We start from the raw sequence: 12,617 nt of genomic DNA, 5'->3' as shown, positions 1-12,617 counted from the left end.
TAATTAGATGTTTTGTTGTTGTTGAGTTGTAGTTGATACATATATATATTCATTCTGAATATTAGTCCTTCATCAGATATATGATTTGCAAATATTTTCTCCCAATCCTTAGGCTGCCTTTTTATCTGTTGAATGTCTTCCTTTAATGCAGTTTTAAATTTTGATGTAGCTCAATTTATATTTTTTCTTTGTTTGTTATGGGTGCCACGTGTAAGAGATCTTTGCCAGCCCAATGTCATAAAACTTTTCTCCTGAGTTTTACAGTTTTAGCTCTTTAGCTCTTCAGTCTTTTGAACCAAATCGAATTAATTTTTGCACACTAAGTGAAGTAATTAATTTTTGCATGTGGCTGACCAGTTTTCCCAGCACCAATTTTTGAGAATACTGCTCTTCCGTCACCCATTGAACAATAATACCCCTGTGGAAAATTGATCATAAATATGAAGGTTTACTTCTGGGTTCTCTATTCTATTCCATTGGCTTATGTATCTTTCTTTACACCAGATCCACACTGTCTTGATTATTGTAGCTTTGTAGCAAGTTTTAAAATCAGAGTATGATGGGACGCCTTGGTGGCTCAGTGGCTGACCATATGCCTTTGGCTCAGGGCGTGATCCCAGGATCCAGGATCTAGTCCCACACTGGGCTCCTTGCAGGGAATCTGCTTCTCCCTCTGCTTGTGTCTCTGCCTCTCTCTGTGTGTCTCTCATGAATAAATGGGTAGAGTCTTTAAATATATGTATATAATATAATCAGAGTATGAGATTTCCAACTTTGTTCTTTTCCAAGAATGTTTTGGCCAAATGAATTTTAGAATGGAGTTTCCTATTTTGGCAAAAATGGTTTCTGGCATTTTGATAGGGATTGTATTATATCTGTAGATTGCTTGGGTAGTACTGATGGCTTTCTAAATCTTCCAGTCTGCAAACATAGGAGGTCTTTCCATTTACCTGTATCTTTAAATCCTTTCAGCAGTGTTTTATAGTTTTCAGTATACTAGAGTCTTTCACTTCCTTAAATTTATTCCTAAGTGTTTTATACTTTTTGATGCTATTGTAAACCTTCATTTCCTTCTTGGTTTGTTCACTGTTAGTGTACAGAAACATAAATGATTTTTGTGTGTTGATTTTGTGTCCTTAAACTTTGCTGAATTTTTTTTAGTTCCAATAGTGTATGTAATCTTTAGGATTTTCTACATATATCATACTACCTGTGAACAGAGGTAATTTTACTTCTTCCTTCCCAATTCCGATGCCTTTATTTTCTTGTCTAATTGCTTTGGCTAGAACTAATTTCCAATACCATGTTGAACAGAAGTGGAATCCTTGTCCTGTTCTTGATCTTAGAGGAAAAGCTTTCAGTCTTAACTACTGAGTAGGATGTCAGCTGTAGGTATGTCATATATAGTCTTTATTATTTCCAGGTAGTTCCCTTCTATTCCTAGCTTGTTGAGTATTTGTATCATGAAAGAGTGGTTAATTTTGCCAAATACTTTTTCTGTATTGAAATGAACATGTGGTTTCCTCCCCTACATTCTGTTACTGTGGTTGGTGTATTACATTGAGTTAGTTTGTTGAACCATCCTTGCATTCCAAGAGTAAATCCATTTGGTTATAGTATATAATCATCTTAATGTGCTGTTAGATTTTGTTTGCTTGTACTTTGCTAAGAATTTTTGCATCAAAGTTCATGGGATATTGATCTGTAATTTTCTTCTGGAAGCTTGTTGCTGGGAATTTTCTATTTCATCTAGGTCATCCAATTTGTTGGCATACAATTCTTCAGAGTACTCTCATAATCCTTTTTATTTCTGTAAAATTGGTAATAATGTCCTAACTTCCATTTCTTCTTTCAGTTATTTGGGTGTTCTCTCTTTAGTCATTCTAGCTAAAGGTTTGTCAATTTTGTCTATCCACAGATTTTCCTTCGTTGTTTTTCTATAATTTATCTCTGTTCTAACCTTTATTTTCTTGCTTCTGCTAGGTTTGGGTTTAGTTCATTCTTCTTTGCCTAGTTCCTTAATGTTTAAAGTCAAGTTGACGATTTGGGATCTTTTTTTTTTTTTTTTTAAGATTTTATCTATTTATTCATGAGAGAGAGAGAGGAAGAGACACAGGCAGAGAGAGAAGCAGGCTCTATGCAGGGAGCCCAATGTGGAACTTGATGCCGGGACCCCAGGATCATGCCCTGGGCCTAGGGCAGGCGCTCAACCACTGAGCCACCCACACATCCCTCTTTTTTTTAACATAACATTTACAGCTATACATTTCCCTAGCACTGTTTTCATTGCATCCTATTAGTTCTGCTATGTTGTGTTTCCATTTTCATTGGTCTTGATATTTTCTAGTTTCTTTGTGACTTCTTCTTGACATTGACTATTTAAGAGTATGTTATTGAATTTCCATGTATTTTTGAATTTTCCCATTTTCCTTCTAACTGTTGATTTCTAGTTTTATTCCATTGTAATTGGAAAACATACTTTGTATAATTTCAATCTTCTAAATTTAATGACTTCTTTTATGGCCTAACACACAGTCTTTCCTGGAGAACATCATTATGTGCACTGGAGGAAAAAAAATGTATTCTGCTATTGTTGATAGCTATTGTGATCCTCTAAGTCCCCAAGGCTCTATTGACTTTTCTTTGTTCATCTGTTCCAAAGACTCAATAACTTCAAATGTTCTCTAAGTTCACTTAGTCTTTCTCCTGACCAGTGGAGGCTACTATCCAAACACTTCTGATTGATTTTTCAATTCAATTACAGTATTTGTTTTTCTTTATAATTTGTTTCTCTTTGTTGGTGTTCTCATTTTGTTCATATACTGTTACTCTGATTTCCTTTAGTTGTCTCTGTTTTCCTTTAGCTCTCTGAGCACATTTAAGACAGTTTTAAAACATCTGTCTAATACGTTCAATGTCTGCTTCCTCAAAGATAGTTTCTGCCACTTTATCTTATTCCTTTAAATGGGCCATGTTTTCCTGTTCCTTTGTATGCCTTGTGATTTTGTTGTTGACCATTAGTCATCTGAATAAACAGCCATCTTCCCCCATCTTTGTGGACTGGTTCTGTGTTGAAGAGCTTCACTAGTTAGCAGAGTTTGTTCTGAGCCTTGGGACCACTGTGGGGCAAAGGCTTAAGGTCTTCTCAAGTCTTTTTTTGTACTAAGTCTGATATTTGGCCTGTACTTTATACTTGTAGTCCATCCTTGTTCAAAATGGCCACATTTCAAGTGCTCAATAGCCACATGTGACTCATGGCTACTATACAGGGCAGTGTTGTCTACAAAATAAAGTTCATGCCTGCTGCTGGGAGAAAGACTCATTTAGCCCATGCAGTGAGGAAGGCAGACAGGTGGTGAACGAGAATCCCACCAACCCACAATCCATTCCCATGCAACATGCCCACCAGCCTTAGTATTTAGAGCACCAAGCCTTTCAGTGGCACTGCTTGTCAAACCAGCTCATTTCCTAACCATCTCTCTCTAAAGCAGGTTCACACTTACAGTTTCTCTGGTATGCTAAGTTTACTCTCCTCCCACTGGCTTTTCTTGAAGGAAAACAAAAAGCCTACATAATATCTGACATATTTGAAAGAACATATGTAAGAAATAAAGCCTAATAATAAAATATAGTTGTGAGTCCTCCACCCCAACCCCTACCCTACTTCAGAACCCAAACATCAGCTGTAGGGTTGTTTCTCCTGGTCTTATTCCTCTGTATCCCCACCAGGGAGGAACTAGGAGACCAAATTTTGGGTATCATCATTTTGTCTTTTTTTAGTTTAACACACATGTATGTACCTACACGTAAAACAAGGGTCACTTTTGCTTGTCTTTATTGTGCTGTATATACTTTTTGGCTATTTGCCTTTGTCACCTACATGCTGCCTTTAAGATCCACTGATGTTTTGCAAGAACCTACTATTCACTCACTGTTGTCGATCCATAATATGCCATCATGTGAACATAAACATCTGGGTTGTTTCCAAGATGTTTATTAGCATGATGAGTGCTGCAAGAATTTCTCTAGGATTCCCCCAAACACAAATCTTGGATCACAGAATATGAGAATGAGAATGTTCAACTTTACAAGTTAATGCCAGTTTTCCAAAGCAGGTGCACCAATTATCCTCCTCACCAGCAGCAGATAAGATTTCCAAGTCACTCACATCCTCTTCAACACTTGGTTTTATCAGATATCTTAATTTTTGCCAATCTAAACAACTGTAAAGTGGAATCTCACCATTGCCTTGGAATACTAATGAGGTTGAGAATCTTTTTATATATTTAACCACTGTTCTTATTAATTTTTTTGTGACATGCCTTGTTTCTTTTGTTCATGTGTAGGAGTTCTTCATATATGCTGAACTATAACCCTTTACAGGCTATACGTGTTGTAAAGATATTTCCACTCTGTGGCTTGGCTGTTCACATTCTTTATAAGTACCTTTTGATAAAGGGAAGATCTTAATTTTAATCTAGTAAACTAGTTATTTTTATTTTAGAGTGATTTTTTTGGTGACTTGAAAAAAAAAAATAAACACTTTCCTACCAAGGTCATAAAGGTATTCTCCTGGATTGTGTTCTACAAGTTTTTCTGCAATTAACCTGAAGCTGAGTGTTCTGTGTATCACTCCTTCCCAACTGTCACAGCACTATGACTGAAGAACCTATCTTCTGCCTAGTGGTATGTATTTCTACCTGTGTCATGTACTGTTTCTTGGGTCTGTTCCTTTCTTTTTTTTTTTTTTTTTTAAGATTTTTATTTATTTATTCATAAGATGCACAGAGAGAGAGGCAGAGACACAGGCAGAGGGAGAAGCAGGCTCTCTGCGGGGAGCCTTTGGCAGACACTCAACCAGGAGTCCCTCTTGGGTCTGTTTCTGGCAGCTTTTCTGTTGCACAGGCCAATCTGTGCTTCGCTGAACAACAAAAACATAAGCCTTGGGATGCCTGGGTGGCTCAGTGGTTGAGCATCTGCCTTCGGCTCAGGGTGTGATCCCGGAGTCCTGGGATCGAGTCCCATATCTGGCTCCTGCATGAAGCCTGCTTCTCCCTCTCTCTCTGTGTCTCTCATGGATAAATAAATAAAATCTTTAAAAAAGACTACAAAAACAAAAAACCGTAAGTCTTGAACTGGGTAAGGCAATTGCTCATAGCTTACTCCCCTTCAAAGTGTCATACCATATCAGGACTTTATTCTTCCAAACATTTCAAAACTGACTTGCCACATTTCCCAAAAACCCTCTGGAGATGCAATGACTCCATAGATCAATTTAAGAACACGCCACTTTACCATATTCAGTCTTCCTAGCAAAGAATATCCTGTCTCTATTTATTCAAATCTTCTTTAATATCTCTTTTTTAATTTTTTTTAATTTTATTTATTTATGTCTTAATAAAGTTGTACATTTTTCTCCATTAAAAAATTTTATGCATCTTATGTTAGTCCCCATTTACATCAAAAATGGTCAGAAGAACAGATGTCATGCTAGGTATTTCAAAAATAGTGGAGTTTAATACAGGACATTAAGTACTTTCAGAACAATCGAAGAGGCTAGAGTGTGCACAAAAGTGAGCGAACTCTAGCCTTCCATTTCACTTCTGCAGTTGTAGTTGGAGTCAGAAAGCCGTCCACAGTATAGGAAACTGCAGAAAACCACTGCTAATCACAGTTGCTCTGCAGCCCCACGATGGCTGGTCAGAGGAGGCTGTGGAGGCCCCTGTACTCACTCACCTCAATCTAAGCCCAGGCACCCACACCACTGCCAGAGGAGGAAGGAGTCCACCTCCCTTCTACCTTCCAAACTTCATGGCAAGGATCTCCTGGGCTAAATGAAGCCAAAGCCCGCTGCCAGGGGGTTCTGAATGAGACAGCTCCAGCCTTCCAGCCCCTGAAATGCAGGCAATGTATTGAATGCCCTATCTAGTACGCCATCCATTTCCTATCTTCCAAAAACATGCTGAAATTACTGGTCTGCTGTTTCATCTTCTCCCATTTGCTATCTTTTATACTCTTTTACCATGGCTTTATATCTTTTATGCTCTTTTACTGTAATTTTAGCAGGCTTTCAGCAGGACAATGCCATAATCTTGTATGGTCGCTCCAAAAATCCTGAAGCCCATATTCAAAAACATGACAAAGCATGGCCAGGGCTATCCACAAGTTAGTTAAACTCTCCATATGCAGGAAGGCAATGGTAAAGGTAGTTATCAGCTAACTCCTGTCCACACTCCCCTCTCCACACACAAAGGCTTTTCTTCTTTTTTTGGAAGGGGGGAATGTTAACAAGGATTTGATATATTCATGATGCCTTTTAAAAATTAATTTAAAAAAATAAACAAGAAAATATGACATTTCAGCAACTATTGATTGATTCAGGGAAGTGAGAAACAATATTACATTATTCTTTGTATATTTTGATAACACATTTCTCAGAATCCCAACTTTAAGAACAATCAGAAATGAAAGTTTATCACCCACCTGCCTCCTGGTGTGGCACTACACCACGGGACAGAAACAGTACCAAACACAAGGGGAAGCCAGGAATGAGCCAAGAGGTCCGACAGCACCTCAGCCCTCCAACCCCACTCCTCAAATCCTCCCTGGCCTATCAGGGATCCATAAGCTTCCACACATGGCCATGATCATCATGCCCTCAGTGGCTAGGGCCTGGAGTACACTATCCACTCAGAACTCTGGGCTCCTGTTGGAAAGACTTTATTTCTCTGTCTGGGGAGAAAATATAGCAACTTCTGTAATCTCAAATCAACACTTGTGCTAGGCAGACTTGTGACCTTCTGTGCCAGACCATGTGAACCAAAAGAGAAATCAAATCTAGTCCATGCCTTTACCAGGTTCCTGTCTTTTTATCAAGTCCACAGGACGATGGAGAGATGAACTAGATGAACTAGAGTGCCTACCATTGTTTTCAGTATATATACAACAGGAGAGTTACATACAATCTTAAAAGCTAAGCCAAAAGGCACTTTGAGAGCAGCAAATAAGTTGTGCTTCCACTTTAAAGCAAGCCAAGAGTCTTTTGGTTTGTTCAGAATATTCTCTAGAAGGCTGGATATGAAGCCTCATCTCATTAAGTCTGACCCAGCAAAGCTCCCAGTCACAACCACTGGTCCTCAACAGCTGACAGAACATGGAGCATCGGCATCCCAAGCACTGGATAGTTTATGCTCTCTGGGCTGTGACCTAAGGAAGGAGCAGGTGGGCTCCCAGACGTAGCTCCCAGAACCTTCTGTCCAGCTACCACCATTCAAATTCATTTGGAAAGACAAGCATGTCAACCAGAGACATGCACAATCCAATGAATAGGCTCAAGGGAAAACTGGGATTTCCTCTAAAGGCTGTCTTTTCAGGCAAACTGTCTGACCAGACCACCTTTGTTCCTTATTTTGGAACCCCCTTCAAAAAACCATCCTAAGCTCAAATGTCACCTTGTATTTGATACCTGACCTGATCCCTACGGTTTGAGTTAGCTGGTTTTTCTTCAGTACCTGACCTACAGGAATTACAACATTCCTTTCATTTTCTGAATGTTAAAAAGGACTTCCATTCTAGGTCAGGCCATGCTTAGAAAGAGGACAGGTCTGTCTTCGGAGAACTCACAGTCTGGAAGAAGAGATCAAGCATGGGCACAGGTAATGGTGAGAATTACCGGTGGCTCTAGATGCTGTCAGAGAGAGGGAATAGGTGCTGGAAGAAGCCAATCTCCACCCAGAGGACCCAGAGATGCCATCTTGTTGTGGTATTATCTGAGCCAAGCCTTGAAGGACAGGCAGGATCTGTCCACATGGAAACAGAACAAAAGGATCTCAGGAAAAGAGAAAGGCATGAATGAAGCATGTGGCTAGAAAATTCTTCATGGGTGGGCACAGGAAACAGCCCAGATGAACCACTAAAGGGAAAATAGCAGTAAATCAGGTTGGCAAAGTAGAACCAAACCAGAATGTTAAGAAATTTAAATGTCAGGCTGAAGAGTTATATTAGATCGGAGGTTCTCAAGGTAGAATAAGACACATCTTCTTAGGGGCTTTATTGGTACTACCTGGGTCCCACACATATGCATGATGGGATGCATCATGGATGCAGGGATACCAGGGATGTAGTGAACACCATTACTCTTGGGGTGTGTTATACTCCCTGAGGGTGCTAGGGCAGAAACCAAGTAGAGAACCAACAATTTAGACTTTCTGTGGCATTGGCACATATCTTGAGGAGCCCATGTGTTGTCAGGAGAAAACTTCCAACTGAAAAAATACAAGGGACTGAGTGAACAGGATGTGTTTGGCAGAGCCAAAGCCAGTCTGAACAACCCACATCAGGATTGTAGCCAGGCCTCAAAAGGCACCCAAAGCCAGGCAAGGAGGAGGCAAGAGGGCACCATGCTTCACGGGCACTGCTCTTGGGCCAGCATGCCTCCCAAAATGTGGTGTCCCTGGCATCCCTCTTGCCTGACCTTGCCACCTGGTAAGTTCTGGGATCTGCCTGTGTTGGGATTTATTTTTAAAGAGATAGGAAGAGAAAGAGAGGAGGGAAGGGGTCAGCTCAACATAAGCTTCCAGTGAGTGGATAGAGCACAGGCTACAGCCGATGACACCCCACCACCACCTCCTGGAAGCACAATCAATGCAGCTGTGATGGGGAGGCAGGGCATCGGGTGGCCGCCTCCCTGACACACTCACCTGGACAGTCGGCTTCGTCGCTCTCATCCTCACAAGTCACCCAGCCGTCACACTGCCAGGGCAGGGGGATGCACTGGATGGTGCCGCTGCGACAGGCAAACTGCCCAGGGTTGCACCGCAGCTCTGTGGAACCAAAGGGCAAGAGGCCATTGAGAAGCGGCAGCAGCAGTGGAGACCTGGGACAGCCAGGCCTACCGTTGCCCGGTCCTGCCTCCGCGGCCACCTGGCCCAGGAGCTCAGCCCACCTCCTCAGGGGCCTGCACACAGGCCCCAAGGGAAAGCCAAGAGCTATGCCCACAGTTACACGAGTCCCCAGAGGCAATGCACCCCCAGACATGGATCTTTATGTGCCACACCTCAGACACACACCTGACACATTTCTGCTCTGAGAGGGACTCTGTGCTAGACTACAAAGGTCACAAGAGGGCACACCTCTTACCTCCGGAGGGATTCTGGGTCAACAAGACACACACACACACACACACACACACACACTTCTGACCAAGAGCAAATCAGGAGGGCACAACAACAGTAGTGCTCAAACAGCATGAAGGAGAAACTGCCTGCACCCGAGGGGCTCCGGAATCCTTAAAGAAGGTGGGATGTAAACAGGGCTCCCAAGGCAGGTTTCAAAAGACTTACATAATGTAATAGGAAGAGAAAAATATTCCAGAAAAAGTAAGGCTTACAGAAATATCAGGGCAGGAAAACTTGCCAAATAGACTGTGTGTGAGCTGACAGGGAGTCACTGGAGGTAAGATCAGAAATAGGAAAAGGGTCAGACTATGGAGGCTTTGAGTGTAAAATAATTCTGACCTTTACTGGGAATGTTATAGGGAGCCAGAGGTTATTCAGTCAGTAAGTTACATGATGAGATCTATGTTTTAAGCAAGGTAGAACTGGCAATGGTTTCTGGAAGCAACTGTAATAGAAGGAAACAGACAAAAATATCAACTCAGTAAAGTGAGGACTTGAACTGAGGCAGGGGTTGGCAAACTACAGCCCTCAGGCCAACTCTTGCCCTTCCCACTTGGTTTTTGTTTTTAAAGATTTTATTTATTTATTCATGAGACACACACACACACAGAGGCAGAGACATAGGCAGAGGGAGAAGCAGGCTTCCTGTAGGTAGCCTGATGTGGAACTTGATCCCAGTACCCTGAGCTGGAGGCACACGCTCGACCACTCAGGCATCTCATTCTATTTGTTTTTTAAATAAAGTTTTATTGGAACACAGCCACAAATATGTATTGTCTGTGGCTGCTTCTGAGCCACAACAGCAGAGTTGAGACTGACGACTAAGAGAGATTAAATTACCTACACAGGCAAAAATATTTACTCTGGTCCTTCAAACCAGACTTGTGAAGTGAGGTGACAGCTGCTACATGGGCAAACATACTGCACACCATCCTGAAAACACAGGAAGATGAAACAAACAGAGCTCTCTTACTGTGGTGCTGCTCTCTCTGTGGTCTTCCTTGTCCCAGAATCATTCCACTGAAATCTAGGAAGAAAAAGAAACTATTCCCATCCCTGAGTCCTGTCCCATCATTGGCCTACGTAACCAGGGCCAATCATCACTCTAATTAACCAAGGAAGATGAACCCACCAAACCAGGTTGGACACGGAAGCTAGGCCTGAGCCCTCCCCTCACCACCACCCCTGGATGGTCATGCAGGGCATCAAGTACCATTGTGCATCTTCACGAGAGCGCCTCTTCAGAGTGCTCTGCAAGGAGGGACAACCCATATCCCCACCAAGGTCAGGCAGATGTCTGAGAGTCTTCCACTCTGAGGTGGGGAAGGGAAGAAGGGCCAGGGAAAGGAATTATGAACCCAGTGTTTGCTCTTCTCCACCTGCCACCACACACTGCAGTAAATCAATCAACCTAACCAGAAGGAAAGCCTTTGTTAAATGTAGAACACAGACAAAAGAGTCACAATGATGTATATTTTATAAAGGCTTCCAACCAAGATAGAGTCATAGGGGTATATTTAACTGCCTACCTGAAACAAGGAAGTAAAAAAAAGTATAAAATATAAGAAAACACCAATTCTCCAGAAACTGACATCAAGCAACAAAGGACAGAGACCCCTGAGTCAGGGCATGTGTGAGGTGAGCCTTACTGTATCAAGAACATTTCCAGAAAAAAAAAAAAAAAAAAAAAAAACATTTCCAGGCTACAAAGCAGGGAGATGTATTCCAGGGGGTGTAGAAAACTTAGAGGTGAGCGGATGCAGCTAAAAACTGGGGGGAAATCAAAGCAGGTAACACTCACAGGACAGCTCCAAAGAGTCCTGGAGAAGAGAGAGCTGCACAAAAGTAAGACTCCAGAGATCCAGAGAGGACCCCCGCAGGGAATGAAGGAAAGTACTGATCAGTGTGTGGTGTAAGTGGAAACCACCCGGGGCTAAGGAGAGAACCACCCAAAGGACAACAGGGAAATGATAATTGAAGTTCAGCAAGACCACAAACTGCCTGTTCTCAGGAGCCAGACTGGAAAAACTCATAACTTGTGGGGCACCGGGTCAAGTACTCAGAAGAGTCCTACCTCATTAGTGGAGAGAAAGAAACTCCAGACTAAATGCAGTCTAACAATAATTAAAAAGAAAGAGCCAAAGGGATCAAATTGTTTCCAAGTTACACCTAAAACAAAACTTGAGAATATTTATAGGAAGGCAAAAATACGCAGTAACCAAAAAAGGCAAAATTCACAAACTCTAGCATTCAATAAAAAAATTACCAGACATGCAGAGAAACAGGAAATCATGACCAAAATGAAAAAAAATTCAAACAAGACAGACTCAAAAAAGGTAAAAATGATAAAGCACACAAAGACATTAAAGTTAAAATTGTGTCACAAATGCTCAAGAAGCTAGAGGAAAAATCAAACGTGTACAGTAGATATGGAAGATTTTATGAAAGAAGCAAACCCACTGCCTAGAGATGAAAACTGCAAGGCACAGGATGACCAGATTCAGTTTCACAGAGGAAAAGATGAATGACTAGAAGACAATAATAGAAACTCTAAACTAAAACACACCAAAAGAAGGCTAGAAAAAAATGAACTGTGAGCTGTGTGATACACAGACTTAGGGCGGGGGCGGGGAGACAGACAAAATATTTGAAGAAACAGTGACAAAAAAAATTTCTCAATTTGATAAAAATCCACAGATTTAAGTCACTCAGTGAACTCCAAGCATAAGAAATAGAAAGAAAACTATTTCAAGGTACGTCATGATCAAATTGCTTAAAGCCAGAGATTAAGAGAAAAATCTTAAGAGTAGCCAGAAAAAAAAAAGAGGTATTCCCCAAAGGAAAACAAACATGACGTGATGGCAGATTTCTCATTAGAAACAATACAAGCTGGAATATTGTGGAGTAACATTTTTAAGTTCTGAAAACAAAACAAAACAAAACAAAAATACTCAACCCAGAATTATCTGAAGCAAAAACATGGATCCTATACTGTGGGCTCAAAACATGGAAGGAGAACTTTAACAAGAACAGCACAAATAAAAAATGTTAAATAAAATCTTAAAAAAAAAAAAAAGAACACAAATGCTGGGAAGGAAGAAGCAGAGGCACACCATTTTAAGGCTCTTATGCTGAAAGTAATGCAGTCTGTCATGCAAAGGGCAACTGTAGGATGTTCAAGATGAATACCAAAAAGCTAGCATGAGAGTTTTAACAAATAACCCAATGAAGACAACAAAACGGAATAAAAACAGTCAATCCAGAAGAAGACAGAAAGAAAAAAGAAAAAAGTTGAAACAAGCAGCACAAATAGAAAAAACACAAATGACAAAATGGCAGGATTTATTTATTTATTTATTTATTTATTTATTATTTATTTATTTATTAAGATTTTATTTATTTATTCATGAGAATACACAGAGAGGAGAGAGAGAGAGAGGC

General features: G+C 40.8%; 1 protein-coding gene across 13 annotated transcripts in view; it reads right to left on the bottom strand.

Moving 5' to 3' along the window:
• DGCR2 (DiGeorge syndrome critical region gene 2) overlaps positions 1-12,617 on the bottom strand; it is a 98,019-nt gene that overhangs the window by 50,031 nt on the left and 35,371 nt on the right. For 3 of the 13 annotated variants that reach the window (XM_025474872.3, XM_025474867.3, XM_025474868.3), the window contains 2 exons: positions 10,150-10,203; positions 8,700-8,822 (listed from right to left, as the gene is read on the bottom strand). The exons of 2 other annotated variants lie outside the window; for them this stretch is intronic. In XM_025474872.3, coding sequence (XP_025330657.1) covers positions 8,700-8,822; positions 10,150-10,203 — 177 coding nt within the window. Of the gene's footprint in view, positions 1-7,672; positions 7,800-8,699; positions 8,823-9,515; positions 9,622-10,149; positions 10,204-12,617 lie in introns of those variants that run through there. 8 more of the 13 variants (XM_049101889.1, XM_035706620.2, XM_049101890.1 and 5 more) reach the window with 4 other exon arrangements.

This window comes from Canis lupus, chromosome 26, assembly GCF_003254725.2.
Source record: "Canis lupus dingo isolate Sandy chromosome 26, ASM325472v2, whole genome shotgun sequence".
NCBI classification, from domain to species: Eukaryota; Metazoa; Chordata; class Mammalia; order Carnivora; family Canidae; genus Canis; species Canis lupus.
Note: the sequence above shows the minus strand (reverse complement) of the source record. Positions and strands in the feature narration are given on the sequence as shown.